Source organism: Podarcis erhardii (assembly GCF_964252035.2).
Source record: "Podarcis erhardii genome assembly, chromosome: 4".
NCBI lineage: Eukaryota > Metazoa > Chordata > Lepidosauria > Squamata > Lacertidae > Podarcis > Podarcis erhardii.
Window position 1 is genome coordinate 99,470,974 of NC_138508.1, and position 21,683 is coordinate 99,492,656.

Here is a 21,683-nt window from a genome sequence, read left to right on the forward strand (position 1 = left end):
GCAGCATTGAAAAAGGTGCACTTAAAGGTTGCAGTGAAGCATAAATAAGAAAGTGGTATTGGAGACAGGTATAGCCCAAGCAAATAACTTGGTTTGTGCACAAGTTACAGAATCAAATTTATTTTCGTAACGTGTCTCGTGCCTGAGAACAAAATCAGAATTCTTACTGTATTTCTTGGTTTAGAACTAGCATGCACTCTCTTAAGGTAATGAGCCAAAGCTTACATCCACCACTGAGTGGATAAAAACACAAGTTTGACAGCTTTACTAACAGGACTTGACAGAAAAACCATTCCCAGCTTGCAATCTTCTGGACTTTTAAGTTTATTTGGTTACATTTTGGACAGCTGACTTCTTATTTTTAAAACTCATGCCTTCGTTGAGAATTTGGTACTGTAAACAAATTTGGAAGAAAATGTAGCACACCAAATTGTGTATTGCTGAATTTTCTTCTTAGTAACTTAGTCAATTCCTTTTGGTGGCAGATGATGCGAGAAGAGTATCAATTTCAATGGAAAGTTGGTAGAAGTTAATTTAGTTCCATTCCTGTCTCTTTTTAGGTCTGACAGCTGCAGCTGCTGCAGCAGCAGCTGCCACCAATGCAGCCATTGCAGAAGCAATGAAGGTGAAAAAAATTAAATTAGAAGCTATGTCGAACTATCATGCCAGTAATAATCAGCACGGAGCAGAGTCTGAGAATGGGGATCTGAATTCTAGCGTGGGTAAGTTTCTGATCTAAAATAGAATTCTTGTATAAGTAATACCATAATAGATAACAAGACTGATTCTTGCATTATTTGTTTTTGCTACTATTGTAAGAATATAACTTTTGCATGTGGTTCTTTGCTGACCCGTTATTATATTATTTAAAAGAAAAACATTTGGATGGTGACTTTTCATTGTTAAAATCTAGGTAGGGTTATATGAAACAGAAAAATATCGCAGTATCCCACTGTCCTACCGGAAGGAAACACTCAACAGCCCAATCCCAGCCAAGTTAAGTAGATAAATATTTGGTACAAGGTTATTTTGGTCTTGATGAATTCAACTGGACCAATGAAATGCAGGCATTAGGCTGCACAGTCTGGTGGGCATTTCTGTCTTCCATTACAAGTGCTGAAAGAGAAATAACGAAGTTTGGAAATACTGGGTTGCATCCAGATGTAGGCATCCCCAGAATGGACCTAAGCTTGACTAAGTCTGGATCCAACCCACTGTGTATTGAATTTTCATGGGTAAATTCCTAAATGATAACTTCTTCCGCCCCCACCATATGTTAAATATTTGGAACCATTAGCATGACTCTCTGTCTAATAAGATGCAGGGTTAACATGATGTGTTTACACATGTCGTAAATTTCCTTTGCTAAAATATACTTAAAATTATGGTAGCTTTTAAGGTCATTCCATTGTAATGGCTCCCTTCTGCTCTCTGAGATAAATGTAAGTAAGCGAACTGAAAGCGGAGTTTTAGTGCTGTTAACCATTGTACATGGCAGAGGTCGCGTAGACATAAAGCAGACATGACAATCTAATATATTCCTCTTTTTGTATTCTGCAAATTTTTGAGGTTATTCTTAAGGATGACAACTTGACAACTTTTTTGTTCTGAATCTTCCTGTACATATTTATTATTTAACCCATGCCCAAGAACAAAAGGAACAAATGTGCACATGTCAGCAGATTCCGAGGCCAGTTTTCCCTTCCTTTTTCTGTTAATGTCTCAGCAACTGGGGGTGGGGTGGGGCGGGGGGTTGAGGAGCTACAGGTACACTTAGGAAAACTGTTTCGGGAATGGGGAAGATAGATATGGACACAGAAGTTTAATGGTCACCACTAAAAGTGGTCTCAAAGGAGGGTATGTGCTGGTGGGTGGGGCAGGGGAAGCACAAGGCAAAGAAACAAGAATAGTTTTCTTGGCTGAATGAAATGAGCAGGGATTGGTTGCAAGAAGCACGCCATATATTTTTTAAAGGGGGAGAACGGGTAGATGCTACCTTTAAGCAATTGAGAAAAGGAGAGGTATGAAGAACGTCTTCTATTTTTAATGTAGCTTGACAAAAGTAAAATGTTCAAAATGACAGGTTTAGTAGGGCTTGCTTACTTTTTGAGACTATTTAGATTCTAGTAGGAAATATAAAAGGCATTATTGAGGGTGCCATTTCTTGCCAGCAGTGCATAGTATTTTGATTAAATGTTAAGCTCTCTTATACTTTCTTTCATATCTCAAAAAGACATCCATGTTGAGGGTTTTGTAATACATAAATATGGCCATTTAATTAAGTGATAATTCATTTAAAAGGCAGGCAATTGCTCAAAAAGTATTGGTTGACGATTCTAATATTTAGAGATTTTAAGAATGGAACTAAAACTCCAGCATCCTTTCTGGAAGTCTCAATTTCCTTCGTTTTCTCTGGACTTGCCTTTATTTTTTCTGAATTAGTTATCACACAGACACACATATACATGTGTAAGTGTGGCTGATATTTTGGTACTGGTGTTTAAAGTGCCATGCATTTTTGTCCCTATAAATCTGGGTCTGAGGCACAATGAACAGAGTTTTGTTAATAACCTTGGTCTAAATAGCCCCAGGATGAGGTGAGAAGAATGATGATATTGGATTAGGGATCCATAATCTCACTTATCCTCACTTTGGTTCTGGGTTCTGGTTAGCTAAATGATCCTGAACCTGGAACTAGAAGCTGGGACAATTGGATGTGATTCCACCTTGTCCCTTCAGCATGAAGCTGGAGATGAATGTTTAGAAATGTGTGGGGTGCCCTCTGCACTCAAGGGGCGTTGTGAACCCAGAACACCTCCTGGTCTGTGTGACCAAGTTGCACATCAAGCCTCTGCCCCACTGGCTCTGAGCTGTGTTGGGGAGGGGGTTGATTTCTCTTATTCCCCCAGCTCCAAGCTTAGAGCTCGAAAGAGCAGCCGGGGATTTCCACCCTGCCTTTTTGAGCATCAGAATACCTTGCCGCCTGGAGGGGAAAGGTGTGTGGGTCCTGGTGACAACAAATGTTTCCAGCCAAAAAATTGTCAGCCTCTGTGTTGCATCGTGAATCCAGGTCGAAAACGAATGCAGCGTATGGAACAACCCGATAGTCTGTAAGCATGTTCCTATACATCTCTGCCTCCACATATTTTTCCATTTGTAATGTAGAACAGAACAGTGTTTTTGATAGTACCTGGCCTTTGCCTCTGCGCTGCACTTTTTTCTTTTTGCTTCTGCTTGGAACTTCTGGGATGAGGATGTTTCTGTCACCATGATACAGCTTGCCCCACCCCCCTTGCAGCCCTAAGAATACAAACTAATAATAGAACCAGATCAATCAATGCTTAACAATGAGACTCTTTTAATGACCCATTGTCACAGTAAACAATGAGAGATCTAGAGGAACCATTATTCTGCACAGTGTCAATGGCACCTGCACTGAACACCCGCCCCCCCCCAAAAAAAACCCAGGACAGATTTTAAAATAAGCTGTACAAATGTCATTGCTAGCTTATTTGGAAGCCGTGTTTACAGTACAGTTAGATTTTGATGTTCATATCAATGTGGGTTTTTTTTACCCTTGAATCTCTATTTTAGAACCATTGAGCATAGTATTCAGATGGCAGTATTTGTATATGGTCTTGTAGAGAGATTAGTAGTTGTGCAAAAACAGGAATGATGGGTTTGTTGTATAAGAGCCAACTCCAGGAGGTGGTGGGAGCCGAACACCCCACAAAGTCAATGAGCAAAGCCAGAGAGAGGCTGCCAGCCAGTCTCTGTGGCGTTGCCTCCGAGAGAGAAGCAGTTTAGCTCCACCCTCCACCGTCACCCTTTGGGAGGGGGCGGATGCAGAAGCAGCATGTCTCTGCCTCCAAGTCCAAGCCCCTCCCCGTGGAAAAGGGTGTTTTGCTGGCTGTGGAGAGGAGGAGGAAGAGGAGCCTGCCTCCAAATCGTGACGCAACATGCAGGTGTGTGCATGTGACGTTGCACATCCGCGTCGCAGTGGTGGGCCTTCATAATCCTGAGGGCGAGATGGTGCTCCTGGTATATTGTAGGGCACATAATATTCCCTGTGCCTGACCAGAGACCCCGCATTGTCTGAGCATACCCCTGCAAACATTCCCAAGAATCCTTCAAAACATTCAGGGGTTCCACAGCAGACAAATCAGTGTGAAAAGTGTTCCCTGAACATAAAATGCTTTGAAACAGTGGCTTAGTTCAGTAACCATCCATAACAGCTTCAAGTCTATCCAAATGCTTTGAAACAGTGGCTTAGTTCAGTAACCATCCATAACAGCTTCAAGTCTATCCAAATGCTTTGAAACAGTGGCTTAGTTCAGTAACCATCCATAACAGCTTCAAGTCTACATACAAATTCACATGTTTAGCATGCTACTTTAGCAAACGAGGAAGAGCACGTTGCAGTTCCTCTAGACCAGTGTTTCCCAACCTTGGGCCTCCAGCTGTTTTTGGACTACAACTCACATCATCCCTAGCTAGCAAGACCAGTGGTCAGGGATGATGGGAATTGTAGTTCAAAAACAGCTGGAGGCCCAAGGTTGGGAAACACTGCTCTAGACATCAGCAAAACAAAGAAAAACAGATAAGGAGGAGCAAAGTCTGGTGGGAGATCTGTTTGTTTATTTAAATTTATATACTGCCCTTCATCTGAAGATCTCAGGGAAATTTGCAGCATAAAAACACAAAATAAAAACACAAAATACACAATAAGAACACCCCCCCCCCCAAAAAAAAACAGATTGTGGAATAGAAGGCCTGGTTGAAGAGGAGCATTTTTTCCTGGCACCTAAAGATGTATAATGAAGGTGCTAGGTGAGCCTTCCTGGGGAAAGAATTCCACAAACAGGAAGCCATTTCTCTTTTCCTCGGGTACCCATGGCATTCTAAAATTGCACTGCCTTCTCCACTTTAATCTTGGGTGCTTTTCTCAGACAGTAAACCTGAAGTTGGAGTATTTTAGTATTTTATTTTAGGTACAGCCCTTACTGTAGGTACTCTAAAATAACCATATTCACTATGATCATAGCAGCGACAGGGGAAAAGTCACGAAATAAAATGATCTGAAGGAGGTAAACTACAATAAAAACTAATCATTTATTACTTCTCTTACCTCCCCATTTTTTGTTGCAGCCTTTTAAGCTTTGGGAAACAGGAAATCCACATGGAGGCCTCCAAGTGTGGCTTAAATAAAATATATAGCCGCAATACCTGTTCTCTCCTTTCCACAATCAGCTAGCATTCTTTTAGTTTAATATTTACTTGCTAAGATGAGATGCTAGTCTGCATGGTGATAAACAGTCTAGTACTGGCATCTGAAGGTGACCTGTCAGTTCATATGGACAAATCTCCTGCTTACTGAAATGTACAAAATAAATCATTAAAGCAGGCAGGTGCTCATTCCCAGTTTTAAATCACCATAGATTTATGATTTGAATTAATGCTTCATTTGGTCATAGAAATAGATGCTTGAGACAAATGATATGCAGTGGTTGGGGCTTCCATACTGTAGCCATCCTAATATTGATTACTGAGATGTCTTTGCAATCTCTTGTTTATATCAAGCACTGTCTTGTGACAGCTTGGCTGATACCAGCTACACTGCAGATAAGAAGGAAAAATGTCCTGGATTCTTTTTAGTGGCAACTTCTCACAGAGCATGCAGCAGAGATAAATTATTTTAGCCTGGTTGTTTAAAGTAACAGCTACATAAGCCAGACATCAAAGCCATACTATTCTTAAGAGTATGATCTTATAAAGTGATCCGCCCCCCTTTAAGAGCAAGGTCACATTCATATTTAGTAGAAAGCCTTTTATTTCTGTAATTATTTCTCTAATGCAAATGCAAAAATGAGTTTAAAATAAGCTGGCTGGGATCCAAAGAGGTGCAACTAATGTTTTTCCTTAACTGGCCTTACAGAAGGTTGTCCCAGAATAACCCCCCCCCCGCCCCCCAAAAAAGGGATAAAATAGCATGAACATGCTGGAGCTGTTCAGGTTTTGGGGGGAATGCTATCTGAAAGGTCAGCCCAAGAACAAAATCTGATGATGTGGATTCTAGCCACTAGTTATATAGATGTCCATTTTTTTCTTTATGAAAGAAATAGATATAGATACTCATCCATATATATATGTGTGTGTGTATGCACAAATCTGTGTGCAGAAGCAAGATTCCACATGCAGATCACCTTTATGAATGTAAGCCACATGTACAAAAGGTGTAATGTGCTTTGTAAAACTCATATTCATTAAGCAGCATTGTGTTGTCTTTCATGGATCAGGTCTCAGTTTCCATTCTCTGATAGATGATCAGTGCTGTAACCCTAACCATGCAAATCATCAGTTTGGATGATGGGGCCACTGAATCCGACCCCTCATATATCCTGTGTCCTTTTTCTAGAAAAAAAAGGTGCCAGGACTCTCCATGAAGTTGTTACAGTAAAGGCTTATTTTGGCTCTGGCCATGGCGCCAACCTCCCCAGCCGCATTGCAGGGGGTTGGACAAGATGACCCTTAAGATCCCTTCCAATCTTGTGATTCCTCAAAGCCAGGCAGCCAGTTAGTGTTGGCGGTATGGCGTAAGATAGAGCAGTGGTCTGACTCAGTAGAAGGCAGCTCCCTGGGCTTGCTATAGAGGGCCTTCACTTTCAGAGCCAGGACTCTTAGCTGTGAACTACGAGTCCCTGGTTAGCTTTAGAGAAGCCACAGTTTCTTAGTCTCACTCTCCTCCCCACCCCGCTTCCCCAAATCTAAAATACAAAATAATAAAATTGACACCTCTCCTGGCATCGTTGTAAGGATTGCTGAGATAATGGATCTGAAGTGCTTTGAACCATCTGAAGTGCTATATAAATGTTGAGTGCTATGGTGTTTGCTCCTGGGTGGGGATTTCCCATTCACTTCGGCTCTGGAGACAGCTCCATGTTTACATACAATAGATGCCACATGTCCACCACTGTCTCTGGCTTTTAAAGACAATGGGGGTAGCCTTGAACTTACGGGATTCTAAGTACCGATACACATCATTTTCTCCTTCACAAAGAGCTTCTTATGACACAAAACATGCATTTTTAAATTGAAGCTTTTTCTTGAAGCTGTAGAAGTTGCGTGTTTGTGTGTGATACTACTGTGGCACCTTGGGTTACAAACACTTTGGGTTACAAACTCTGCTAATCCAGAAGTAGTACCTTGGGTTAAGAACTTTGGCAGTGCAGCGGCAGCGTGAGGCCCCATTAGCTAAAGCGGTACCTCAGGTTAAGAACAGTTTCAGCTTAAGAACAGACCTCCGGAACGAATAAAGTTCGTAACCAGAGGTACCACTGTATAATTTCAGACTATGTTCATTGGGAAACGGATAGAAATGGAGACCAAAAAGTTATAAGAACGTTTTAAGAAAGCATGCTATACAGGTATGACCTATTTTTGTGGACGGTGGCTTATCAAGATGGAAGGGAAAATCACCCATTTCCCCCCTGCTTTAAGCATTAATGTCAGAATAATACTGAGCAAACATTCTAAAGCATTCTCCAAGGATCTGTGAAGAACCTTTGCCATTACCTAATGACTGAGCCACATATCTTGTAAACAGTGATCAACAATAGTAAATTACTTGCAAAGTAGGAAATGAGTTCATTTACAATATGATCTCAAAACAGATGTTCCGAAAACAAATCTCATTGTTTGAGCTGCAATTATACTTTTTAAAAACTCCTGCTATTATTTCTTTAAGGAAATGAAGCAATCGAAATGACTTTAGTGTTCTCTGTTTCTAAACATATTAGTTAGGAAATGTAAGTGACTTGGATAGAATGATCCACGAGGCAACCACAAGATGTGTTGAAAATGGAGTGGTGTTCTTGACACACCAGACTTCCTTTTTTATCTGCACAAATTTACAACGTTCAAAACAGTAAGAGGCATGTTTACGATAAGTCAAGATCTGTTGCCCGAGAATTTTTTTTTTTTTTGCCTTCCTTAAACTTATTATATTCTTTGCTCTACAAAACGACAGCACAAGAGTATCAAAGCAATTGATTAGAAAATATTTGCCTCCAGTGGCTGCCTCTAAGAACAGAACAGTTTAAAATGTAGTCATTTCCTTTCTCTCAATTCATGTGTCTTATTTTAGAAGGAAGAATTAATTTTATGGCTTCGGGGGGGGGGGAGAAAGTCTTCGAGTCCTTGAGAAAGCAAATACAAGGAAACAGAGAACACATGCAGGCCACTGAGCACAGCTCTGCGGTTGCACATCTGAATCTCTTGCTTGGCAATGTTAATGAACCTCAAATCCTCCCTATAATTAGATGAGGGAATTGCTTATATTTTCAAACAGATGATGCTGCTATAATGAAACGATTGACAGGGAATTTAAGACTGTCTACAGTAGTCATTTGGTTTCTGCGCCCCCCCCCCTTCCTTAAGTTGAAAAGGAAGATTGGCTGTAGACTTAGGTCCTAGGGGAGGTAGTAATTTACATAGAATGCTATGACAGGTGTCGTGTACAGTGAGGAAATAAAAAGGAAGAGGAAGAATGATGGGCAGGTATACCACTGATTTTGGGAAGGAGGAGGTGTCCTGTATGCTTAAAAGGGGCCGAGACTCAAGAGATGGATCCGGATTGAGTGCACAGCTGTAACTGCTGATGAGCTAATTGCTCCTTATCTCTCAGACCCATTCATCTTCATTTTTTACCAATTACTGAGAATTATCTGTGTTCTCAGTTGGATATGAGAGTTAATCCTTTTTGGTTAAGCTGGCAGTACTGTGAGCAGATTCCAAATCGGAGGGTGAAAAAGCCAGAGCGTGCTCTTTCTAAAGTCTCTATTCAATGGCAGTATTGTTACTTCGTAAGGTTTTTTTTCTGCCGTTGCTTAACATACTTTAACACCTTTTTCCTCCTGTTGTTTTGAGTATGTACACATACACGTATGCTGCTTTTACATTTCTGGTTCTGCAGGTATTTCGCAAAGGGACAAAGACACTGGTTATGCACAGCTCAGTTGCATTTCTGAAAAGTTGCATTGCGCAGAAAAAATAGGTGTCTCAAGACAAATGTCAGCCATAGTAGTTAGACATGATATACAAGTGCTTTCTCCTTGTGATAATAAAAATTTAACCTGAAGAATAAGACATTACCCACAAGTTGCTTTCGACATATGACATGCATTTGGCAATCATTCAGACACTCTTTGTCACTGTTTTAGGATAAATGGGTAAACCTGCTATCACAAGTCTTTGCAAAGCAGTAGTCAAAACACCCTAGAGCAGTACATTATATCTTAAGTGTTTCACTTTCCTGTTAAAAATGCATTTTTGTATTTATTCTGTGGAAATGCCACATTTCCGGGATAGTGCATCGGATAACAGGTTCTTAGACTTTTTAGTATGAAAGGCGCACTTAAGGGACAGAAAAGGAATTTGGCGCAATGAATTTAACGTAAAGAATATTTCGGATGCCAGTACTGTTTACATTTCTGGGATTTGTTCCCTTGCATTTCACTGCTGGAAAGTGTGAGGCAGCTACTCTGATATAATAATTTGAACAGGGATTAGCAAATTTATAAAAGGATTGGCGAAACAGTGGTGTTTTTGTGTTAATCTATAGCATTTAAAAGAAAAGTGAGATGCCTCCCCAGGTCTAAATTGAACTTTTAGTGTCAGCAGATTGAAGCTCCCGAAACAATGAATTAATGAATTAAAATTGGAGTTGGCTAAGGCTGCTTCCTAGGGGTTATAATCTAGGGATGTGTGTGTGATTGGGGTGGTGGAATTTAGGCTTTGAAGAAGCACATATACAGTGGTGCCTCGCAAGACGAAATTAATTTGTTCCGCGAGTCTCTTCGTCTTGCGGTCTTTTCGTCTTGCGAAGCATGGCTATTAGCGGCAAAGCACCTCAAAAAACGGAAAACTCTTTCGTCTAGCGAGTTTTTCGTCTTGCGAGGCATTCGTCTTGCGGGGCACCACTGTATTTGTGTACTTACCGTAAATCCTTGTATCATTTAAGATCAGTACGAAAATAAAGCTTTAGTTTATTTCTGGCCCAAACATATATTTGTAATTCCAGTCATAATGGAGCAAAGAAATGTAACAGGAATGTTTTACCATTTTATTTATAAAATACTCTCTTTATGTTAGATCCAAACACTGCGCTACTTTCTATTTTTTCATAATTTGCTTCTTCATAATTTGCTTCTTCAGCAAGAAATTTGAACCATAGTTTTAGAATTTTTGGACTATCTACTTTCTTTCATTGTTGTTGTTGTATCCACTGATGTCCTGACAATTATAGCAACATGATATTTTAAGCATGCCATAATAAGAAATGTGACTTAACTAATTGTATTACTTTGATAAATCCTATTAGAGTCTGTGTGATTCTTCTCCGCAGATATAAGGAAGGAAGTGCCCTGAAATAGCTAAATATTTAAACGCTGTAAGCTTCAGTTTCACTGCAAATGACAGATGAAATTCTCCATAGGCAGGCCATATAAATCTAACTATCATCTGACAAAGTGGGCTCTGGCCTATGAAAGCTTGCACTGCCATTAAACCTAGTATTTACGATGTCACAGAACTGCTTTTTTTTTAAAAAAAAATGTAACTGACTAACACAACAACCATTAATGTGTGCAATTCTTCCATAGCTTAAAGGGAGGCGAAAAGGCAAAATACACAGTAGAAACAGTCCAATGTTTCAGGACAAAGTTTCACTCAAATGATACTTTATTAGAAGCTAATGTAAATTTTATTAGTCTTCCAAGAAATTTGTCACCCTATCCTTAAATAGTAAGTTTATTGCTTTTAATTGGAAGTAGGGTTACAGTCTAAACCAAATGATTATAAACCTTCCTTTATACTTAAAATATTATCATTCCATTATCATTCCAACAACTTTTCCTGGTTTCAGAGCTTCCCTGGGCTTGAACCCCAGTTCAGACATGTGCAAATTCATCCTTGACCTGCAGCTCTGTGGCCAAGGATGTATGTACACATCTTATTGATTTTATTATGTTATTATCTACAAGTCTACTAAAATTTTTGCAGCCGGCTTTGACAATTTTCAGATTGTAACACACACAAGTTGCAATGAACCAATAAGAAGATGCTCCAAAACTTGCTTTCTCCGTATACGTATTTTCCTTGCCAGTAATTATAAATTTGGTGTTGAGTAGACCTGGGTTTCATTTTTACTCATGTGTTTGCAAAGGTGTTTATTGTGTGTTACAAATTTGTCAAAATATTGGGTTGGATGAAACGAATCCCAAGTCAAATGCATTAGCACTGTGTTGTGCATAAGCACTATTAGAATATTTCATGCAGCAAAGAAAGCCCCAATGGTAGAGTCCAAAAAGGTTCCCCATTGAATAGCAAGACTTGCTTTGTACTTGCTGCTTTGGGATTTGCAGTTATTGCAAGCTCTTTCTAGTGGGGAACTGCTTTTGCTCCTGCTTATTTAGCAGATGTGTAAGGAATTTAAACTCTGAGGGAGGAATTCAACTAAGGAGATTGTTCCATTGGCGCAAGCCTTTCAGCTTGCCAGATAGGAAGATCTCATCCCTCCCCCATACGCTGTACTGGGGGTTCCCCAACCCAATTTGAGGGGCGTATGGGGGCATGAAGGGGAGGAGAGGAGAAGAAAAGCCCCATTTCACCAGCAAAAGACCTTCCTCTGGCTTGCAGTAGCGTAACTCATTAGTTAACTCTGAACCTAAAAGGTTAAAGGACAATAATCCTTGATATGTAGCCACTTGTGCAATAGAAATCCACTTATGCAGTTGGGTTTCAGTATGGAATATATAGCAGTCTGTGTGGGATGTGTAGAACTGGAGAATTTGGACTCATGAATGTACTGGCCATCATTGCCAGGTGGTAGCCAAGGAGATAAGATTAGCCCAGGTTTCACAGTTTAAGTGTGCCCACAGAGAATACTAGCAGGATATGTAGGTTGATGATGCCATTGGCTTCCGTCAGCACAACTACTACAAGTCATGCATCTCTGCAGAGATGTAGCACGTCACCCTACAAATTCTTTTTTTTTTTTTTTTTTTTGTATCCCCACCCCCCAAATAGTGATTTAAGTCACTAAACACACAACTCCCACCTCGACCTTTCCTGGTAGTGGTGACTGAATATCACAGTTTCTGTAGCTGCACCTGTTGCTGCTGACATTTAGTCAGTCATACTATCAGATTTTGGTATTACCTTCATTTCAGTAATGTTGGTCAGCTGGGCTGTTCTCAGTTTTATAACATGCCAGAACATTTCTCAAACTACTGTACAGTGAAAAAAAAATAGTTGCATTTCCTAGTAGGTTATAGTATTAAAATATTTTTGCGGCTTGTACAACAGTGTACTAGCAAATGTACTACAATTTTACACATAACGAATTGTTATTGTTCCTTGAAATATGTTGGATTAGCTATTATTACATTGTTGAGTAGAAAAAAAGACACTTCTGTTTTCTTTCGTGTGTGTGAGAGAGAGTTGGTGCAGTTTTCTTCCAGTCACCTAAAGTGGGTGAGGATTTAACCTCATTTTTCGAAACTGTTTCAGCTTAGAACTCAACTCAACTCAACTCATATTCTTTGGCAGGGCTCAACAACTTGGCTTCTGATAATGAAGGTAGAAAGATTTTATTTTTAATAAACCTGGCAGCAATCTTATTTTCCCTCGTTATTTGTCATAGCAGTTTACTGGAAGATACTAATTGTGAAATTGTGCCTGGGCATATGGACTTAAGCAACTCCTCCTTTAACAAGTTGCCCCACAATTGGAGGAGCAATCGGAGACTACAAGCTCCCCTTCAACCAAGACTAATCCAACTGCCAAAGTTGTGACATTTGCTATGAGGTAGGCAAAACCATTAGGTTGGAGCCAGTTTGCCGGGTGGACAATTTCCTGCCTGGCACCGAATACACGCCCAACAATTTCATACCAAGGTCAGAATACCCAAGACACAGCATGAACAAAAGGGGGTTGTTGGGTGTAGCATCTGATGAGGGTGACCAGGTGTTGGGACCAGGACAGGCTGCTTTAAATGCCTCGGGAGTGAGTCTGAAGGAAGCCTACCTGCTCCGTCAGGGGCAGGCCCTCCCTCCAAGCCTGCCTGTCATTGGCCAATCATGTAGGCAGGCTTGGATCCAAATCCTGGTTGGTGTGGGGAGCTTCCAAACCCCCTTGCCATCCAGGCAGTCCCAGCAACCTGAACGCATGATGGATCCAGTGGAAGAGGCATCACCAGTCTGCAACGCTGCCTTACCTGGGAAGGGTTAGTGGACTTGTAAAAAAAATATGAGTCTTAGAAGGAAGTAGTAGGTAATTAGGAAAGGGACGGAAAGCAAAGGACAGGACAAGGAGGCCTAAAGTGGAAGGTGACCAGCAGTGTAGACTGGTGAGTATGTTCACTAAGCAAAACTGCAATTGACAACTGCTTGGCAACAGAGAGGGAAGGACCATCTTTCGGTAGTTAACTCTCCACACCAGCAGGAGCAGCGGAAGTGGGGGTGTCAAAGTCAGGATTGTGTAAGTGCATGGGGTCTGACTGGGGTGTGTGTGTGTCCCCACTCCCTGATTGGAGCAACTTGTGTCTGTGCCTCCAGCTCTCTGCATGCACATTTAATGAGGATCGCCCCTTTGGGGCTCACTCAGAATCACACCCTAGGAAGTTGCTTTTATCTCCACGAAGAGTCTTAATCCAAGACCTGTATCTTTCCTGGGTAGGAAAAATGCCCCAGGGAAGGGAAATTCGATTGTATAAAGAGCTAGCAAGGGAAGTACTACATGCTCTGACCCTCTCCTACATATTCTGGCTCTCTGCTGAAGGTTTTAACTTCCTATGGTTGCTTTTGGGGGGGGGGGAGAGAAAGAATAATGGAACTACAAATCATATGTTGCTTGACACAGTGCCTGCTGTGACTTGCTAGTCCCTGGACCCAGTAGGAAGCTCACAGTAATAAAAATAAATTGTACATGACTTAAATTGTGTTGTGTTCTTATTTGACTCAAAAGTCAAACATTGTCCATATGGCTCTTTTTACTTAGAAAAGTAGCCATTAACTTTGTGGATTTCATAAAGGACAATTGATTTTAGTTATAAGGTTAGAAGTGTGTGCCTTAACATGTTTGAAAATCAGATACCATTTTAACTCATTTCTGTAGGTACCACTAATAATTAGGTACTAATTAATTCATAATTAATCTAGGTACTAATTATGTTTCTTTAAAAGCATTAAAAAATAAAATAAAGTATGATTTCAAGTTTTTTTAAGGTTTGTGATGCATCACAGAAACGGGTGGTGATGCTCCCTAAATTTCTATTCGGCACTGGGTTTCTTGCAAACATTTCGTTAATAATGTTTAGATATTCATTCTATATTATGCACCATGAGTTTAAAAATGCACTCCAGCTTCCCATAATTGCTCCCTGCCTCTCTCCTGCTTTCCTCATGGTACTTCAGAAGTGTATGCCCAAACTGGGATATCTTTCTTGGTCTTAGATATAGAACCCTTCTTTCTAGGTTCCAGTTCATAATTTGGTGATCTGCACCAGTTTACAGGTTTGCCCTCAGTGGAAATTACATGAAAGGTTTGGACAAGTAATTTTCAAACTGTCTGTTTAATTCAGTATTCTCCGAGAGCAGTTGTGCCACATTCTGCAGGTGCCTTTGACTATAGTTGAATTAGCTATTTTTAAAAACGTTGATGGATAAACATTTTGTATATTCGGGGGAAATGTGTGTGTAGCTTTGACAGCAATGATGTAGGGAGCCGTGACACTTGAAAGACCAAACAGGAAGGGAAACAGAAAGGTTTAGAATATGGTTTTTCTTAACAGCAGGTTCTAATGGAAACACGGGCCCTTGCATTTATTCAGCACTGAGAGAATTGCTAGTTTGATAATGACTAGGAATGTTGTTATTAAAACAGTGTGTGCAGTTCATTTTCAACAGTTTTGAATTAGAGTCTTCACTAATGAAACGGATACGGTTTCTTTCACAAAGGGCAGATCTGTTAGTTAATATAGCTGCTGCAGTGCCTTGTGGACCATGCCTTTAGCTCTATTTGTATTTCACAGCATGATAAGCAAAGAGTGTTGATTTTCAAGGATCCTGCTGATGAAAGGTAATGGCATTATTACATCTTTATCTCAAAAACAGAACTGTGTGGTAAATGATTCTCCCTTTCTTCCTTGCACCTCCCTCCCCTAATTCTCTCTCCGTTTCCTTATGGCACAAAAGATTTCTTGGTTAGAAAATCCCCTTTTTTATTTCTTTAAGTCACTTTAGCCTTGGAAATGATATGTTATTATTTAATGTCTGCACAGCAAGCCTGAGAGCACCTAATAGCGAGTGGATTGGAAGTGAAGGGCCTCCTGCTTGCAGATATGGATCGGCTCAGTCACACGCTGTACCAGCTGTCATCTCGGCCATACTGCTGTGATTTAATTAGTCTGTTTATGTCCTTTCTAATAATATTTCCATCTCTATGAAAGGGCAAATGCGACAGGGACTTCTTTCCCGCTCTCCGGGTTCCACACACTGAGGAATGTGGCCTACATCCGATATGCTAAGATGCAGGATTGAATCACCATTCCTGTCATTTCAAGCTGTTGATAAATTGTTCAGCCAAGAAATGTACTTACTTCCTTGGGGTCATTTGTGTGCTAGGGCCTATAATCTGCACTGCAAAGGGATGAACGAACGAAAGAGAATACAAAGACAAGGATGTTGTGGTTCTGCATAGGAGACCAAATTCCACTAGCGGGATAGAAATTGTTTTAATCATATCTTCCCCCTATTGGTCATGCAAACGCTTGGAATAATTATTTTTATCCTTCCATCAGAAGAAGCTACAACTGCCGCCTGTTAAATTTCATTAGACCAGCACTGCAATCCTATTACATACCTGCTCAAATGCAAACCCTACTGATTTCAGTGGGACGTTCTCCAAAGTAAGCGTGTGTAAGGTTTGCAGCCTTAGGGTTAATAGTGAAATAATGGAGTTTAGATGCACTTTTGTTTGACTTCTTGTACATTTTTGCCACATTGCAAGACCTCAGGTCTAGTATATTTAAACCATAAATATATCAAAATAGAGGGGAAGTGGCCAAGTAGAGGAAGTACTGCCAAAAAAAGAAAAAGGAAAAAAGGTCATTGAGAAGACTCAAAGATGAAGCAGGAAGGCATTTCAATACAGGTTTAGAAACTGGCAGAATGATGTAAGGTAGCAAGTAAACAGAAATAATCATAATAATTTTACTTAATTGTGGAAAGACCACATCAAATGCTATCTCCCCCTCCCCTTACACCCACCCACACGGACACACCCACACACCCTTTATCCCATCACTGTAATTCAATTGTGAATTTAGTTCCCCCATGTTACTACACAAACTATAAAAACGTCAGGCTTGGGTATCAGCGGGTCACTTTCAAGAGTAGTTAAAAAACCATGGTGTGTATACATGGAACTTCAGAGTGGGAGAGAGAGCAGAGATAGAATATGTTTGGTTTGATAATATATGTAGATGGCCAAATGCTACAAGTGGCAAATGATCAGAATAAATGGAATTATATATATAGCTTGCATAAACACAGAAATAATTATATCCAGTGACAGGAGCCATTGAATGTTTCAGAAAGTTAAAACCACTAAGGAATGTCCAGGCCTTTTTTAACCATAGTAACTTGATTTATTCCTAGCTTTTTAGCTACAGTGGTACCTCTGGATGCGAACGGGATCCGTTCTGGAGCCCCGTTTGCATCCTGAAGCGAACGCAACCCGCGTCTGCACGTGCATGGGTCGCCGCTTCCGCGCATGTGCGTAACGTCATTTTGATCGTCTGCGCATGCGTGAGTGGTGAAACCTGCGCATGTGCGAGCGGCGAAACACGTTCCGTTACTTCTGGGTCTCCGCAGAGCACAACTCGAAAACTCTCAACCCAAAGATACTTCAACCCGAGGTATTCTTTGGTTATTCTTCGGGACTCACTAAGTTATTAAAGTTACAGTAACTATTTTCATAAGGTATCATTCTCCCCCCCATCTCACATATTTTGATTAAAAGTTCCATAAAAGTTACTGCTTAAATTCCACACAGGGAAATGACATAAACAGCATCACACAGTTCTCTTAGCTGTGTAAATGTGTCCAGCCAGGGTACACAGTGTATGAATATGCCAGCAGTTATATCAGCCATCATAGGAGCCAACTCCTAGGGGCTGAGTGGTTTTTGCCCACCCCCAAAATAAAATATTTGAGGGGGCTGCCCCCCTAGTTGATGGGCATGGCCATTCAAATGGTGTGCATGCACTGCATCATGTGATTGATTATGCAGGGCGGGGCTTACTTGCCCCCGTCCAATCTTTTATTCAAGTTGTCACCCCTGCCAGCCGTATACAGTAACAATAGCTGTTAACTCTCTTTCCCCTTGAAGGTTGGGCCCAAACTAGACAATACACTAAGTAACTTATTTAAATAGCACCTCTCTCTCTTTTTGTGATCAGAACCAAGAGCAAAGGGAGCGTTACAGTGTTTTCCTTCCCACAAACTTTAGTCCCGTTGAAAGGAGACCCACCCGTTATTCACCCTGAGGAAGAAGATGCCTATATATTAGTTTTTGTTGGGAATTTAACTAGCTTAAACATTTCCCCCTCTCGTACCACATCAGAGATATGAGATGTGGTTACATTTGCTTTTAAGGGTGCTTAAAGAAAATAGATGTATGTTGCACTGCAAAAGGCTTGACAACAAGGACAAAACCTAAACATTCCATTAATACTAAATTTTATTTCTGATGTTCCTCGGTGCCAAATCGGCTTTTGATTTTACCCTCAATTCTCCAATATACTTTTGTAGCAAGTACTGAAATACCTTGAGGTGCTGTTCTAAAGAACAATTCAATCAGATGGTTGGCATTGCTTTAGACGTCTCATGGTCTCACATCATGAGCTACCCTCTGGCATTTCCTACAGTTTCCTTATCACTGTCACGGGGGGCGGGGGGTGACGGAATCTTATAAATTATATATTCAAAATATGTTTTCCCAGCTTCTGTTTGGTTTTCAGATACACTCAGTGCTCATTCTAGGACATGCTCCCGGGGCCTTTGAAAAGTATCAGAAACTAACACCACTTAACCCACAAGAAATAAGACTGACATTTAAAACTTAGACCACCATAGGGTTAGGATGAGAAATCAATTTTATGTGCCTATTACTAGTTAATGTTAGCCTCTTCCTTAAAAGTTTGGCTCTCATCATATAATTTTATTCACTTTTTGTAACGCCACGGATGCCAAACCTGTAAAGGGAATTAATTGAAGTCAAGGCCATTTTTGCAACTGTGATTTTAAAAGTTATCCTCCCCTGCTCATGTTCTTTATTTTAGGAGAATAGCTCAGTTAGTCTGGAATTTAATTAGGCTCGTGTCTCTTCATTCGCACAGTAAGGTTAGCAATGGATGCAGACAGAGTAGTGACTTCTGGGTTGAGGTCCAGATAAATAATTTGCCTATGCAGTGGTGATCCACTGCCAAACTAGAGCTGTACCACATGCAGTTGCTTCAATAACAAGTCACTTTAATAACTGAAAATGGCTTGTCTTTTGAGCAGGAACAACTGCTGGTGCAGATACAATTGATGCTCTCCTCTGGGCATACCTGCCACTTCTTTTTGTGTGTTAGACATAGAATCTTAAGAGTTGGAGAGGTTCCTGAGGGTCCGCTAGTCCAGCCTCCTTCAATGCAGGAATCTCAACTAGACCATACATGACACATGGCCATCCAACCTCTCCTGAAAAACCTCCAGTGAAGGAAAGTCCACCACCTCCCATGGCAGTCTGTTCCACTGTTGAAGTTCTTTCTGATGTTTAGTCGGAATCTCCTTTCTTGTAACTTGAATCCGTTGTCTTAGGAGAAAACAGGCTTGCTTCATCCTCCATGTGACACCTTTTAGATATTTGAAGATGGCTATCATACCTCATCTCAATCTACGCTTTCCTAGGCTAAACATACCCAGTTCCCTCACAATTCCTTGTAAGTCTTGGTTTTCAGATCCTTGGTCATCTTGGTTGCCCTCTCCTGCAAACGTTCCAGCTTGTCAAAATCCTCCTTAAGTTGTGCTCCACAGAACTGGATACGGTACTCCATGTGTGGTCTGACCAAATCAGAATAGAGTGGTACTATTACTTCCCTTGACTGGGATTCTATACTTCTGTTGATGCAGCCTAGAGTAGCATTAACTATTTTGCTGCTGCATCACACTGTTGACTCATGTGAAGCTTGTGGTCCACTGTGACCCCTAGATCCTTTTCACATATTTACGCAAGGGAACCAGAAATTGCAGTCAGGTTTGTGGGAATTGATACATAAAGGTTCATTCATACATGCAAATCTACAAAACACTTGAATAACAGTGACAGCACATTTGGCTTCAAGAAGAATTTAAGAACTAATTGTAATCATAAGCCATAATTCCAACTTTCTTATTCAGTATTTTTATCATGACAGATCTGGTTATCCTCCTGACAACAATATTTTTTACGATAGCAAACAAGTTTTAGTAAATGTTTGATGGTATTTTGTATTTGTAAGATAAACGAATTGTGAGATGTGTGATTGCCTGATGATGTACTCATTTAGTTGTTCTCCCCACCCCACCTTTTACTAATCTCTGTCATGTTGGATTTACAAATGGAACAGAGTGACCTTTGAAACAATGATGGAAACGAAGAGATAAACACAACTTGAAAGGACAAACCAATTAATATAAATGTGTTGCACATAAAACTGATTTGAGTCCATTGCTATCTATGTAAACCTTTTCAATGCTTATGAGAACAAAGGGTAAAGAAATGAGGTGACGTACATATGGTGTATTTTGTTTTTTTTTAAACAACACTTTTCTGTAGTGTTATAAATTTACTCATCACCTGTGCCTCTCACTGAAGGAAAAGTAAACCTGCATACATGCTCAGTCTCACTTGGGTCCAAAAGATCTCTGGGGGAAAAAAACTTTTGGTAAAATCCCAGGTTTCTGGGCTTCGTGTTTTTAGAGAATTTGAGATCCCATGAATGAAAGTGATGGGGTAACTTATGACTGAAGACCTGCTTTTTCTTCCTTGTGTCTCTCATCCAGAGGCACCTGACCAAATGCCTATGTTGTTGTTGTTTAGTTGTTTAGTCGTGTCTGACTCTTTGTGACCCCATGGACCAGAGCACGCCAGGCACTCCTGTCTTCCACTTCCTCCCGCAATTTGGTCAAACTCATGCTGGTAGCTTCGAGAACACTGTCCAGCCATCTCGTTCTCTGTCGTCCCCTTCTACTTGTGCCCTCCATCTTTCCCAACATCAGGGTCTTTTCCAGGGAGTCTTCTCTTTTCATGAGGTGGCCAAAGTATTGGAGCCTCAGCTTCATGATCTGTCCTTCCAGTGACCACTCAGGGCTGATTTCCTTCAGATTGGATAGGTTTGATCTTCTTGCAGTCCATGGGACTCTCAAGAGTCTCCTCCAGCACCATAATTCAAAAGCATCCATTCTTCGGCGGTCAGCCTTCTTTATGGTCCAGCTCTCACTTCCTTACATCACTACTGGGAAAACCATAGCTTTAACTATACGGACCTTTGTTGGCAAGGTGATGTCTCTTATAGAATAATAGAATTGTACAATTTGAAGGGGGGCTCTGAGAATCACCTGTACCAACCCCCTCCAATGCAAGAATCCTGCCCACAACCGTCGCTAGGCGGGCTCAAACCACCAATGAAAATGCTGTCTATTTTGTGAAACTTGCAGATTTCATTCCCCAGTTGTAGGCTTTTCTCTGAGTTCCCGAACAGTTCAACACTGGGCCCAGATCCTAAGCTTCATTATTTTTATAATATGTAGGATTTTAATTGATTGTCGTTGCTAGAGACATTCATGAAAATGTGCAGGTGTTGTGGCGCTTAGTAGAAAGGAATGCTTCTGCTTCATCCCACTTTATTGTGGTAATGGCATGTTTTTGTGGGGAGGGGGATAAAAATAGCAGATCATTCTTCAGAGTCAGTTCAAGGGCTGGGGAATACCCCCATCTTGCCTGTTCTTGCTAATCTTCATGGTGCCTTAAACCCATTCCTGTAAGTCTCTAACACACTCGTCCACTTTTCTTACTTTGCAAGGACAGCAGGGGCGCATTGGGAAAGGAGAGAACAGAGATATTTTCCCTTCCCTCCATCTCCGATACATTGTGGATCTGGGCACAAAGCTGGGGAAAACAAGAGAGTCATAGTTCTCCCTTGATATTCATCTTAATTATCCAGATTTCAAGAATGAAAGTATACCGCTCTTTCTGACCACTGTAGCAACTTGGTTTGTGTGTGTGGTGTGGTGTGGTGTGGTGTGGTGTGGTGTGGTGTGTGTGTGTGTGATGTTATTGCATGAAAGTTGGGCCACTGCAAACTTAGCAGCTCCCGTGTAAATCTTGCTTGACAATCTAAAAATGCTGCTATGAGAGTAGACTTTATATATATGACAGGACTTCCAGTGGACAACCAACATATCTTATTTAGCTGTCGGAGCTGCTTAATTTGCATACTTGATTCTATCACAGAGCTTTTCAAACCTTCTACCGTGAAGAAAGCCTTTCTAGATTGACTTGTCTTCTCGGTGGTTCTAGACCACTGCCATGGAATCTCT

At 40.8% G+C, this 21,683-nt stretch overlaps 1 protein-coding gene across 8 annotated transcripts in view; it reads left to right on the plus strand.

Annotated features, from left to right (window-relative positions):
• DACH1 (dachshund family transcription factor 1) overlaps positions 1-21,683 on the plus strand; it is a 355,617-nt gene that overhangs the window by 178,845 nt on the left and 155,089 nt on the right. For 7 of the 8 annotated variants that reach the window (XM_081858109.1, XM_081858105.1, XM_081858106.1 and 4 more), the window contains exon 3: positions 561-722. The exons of the other annotated variant lie outside the window; for it this stretch is intronic. In XM_081858109.1, the coding sequence (XP_081714235.1) occupies positions 561-722 (162 nt within the window). The remainder of the gene's footprint in view (positions 1-560; positions 723-21,683) is intronic. 8 annotated transcript variants of the gene reach the window in all.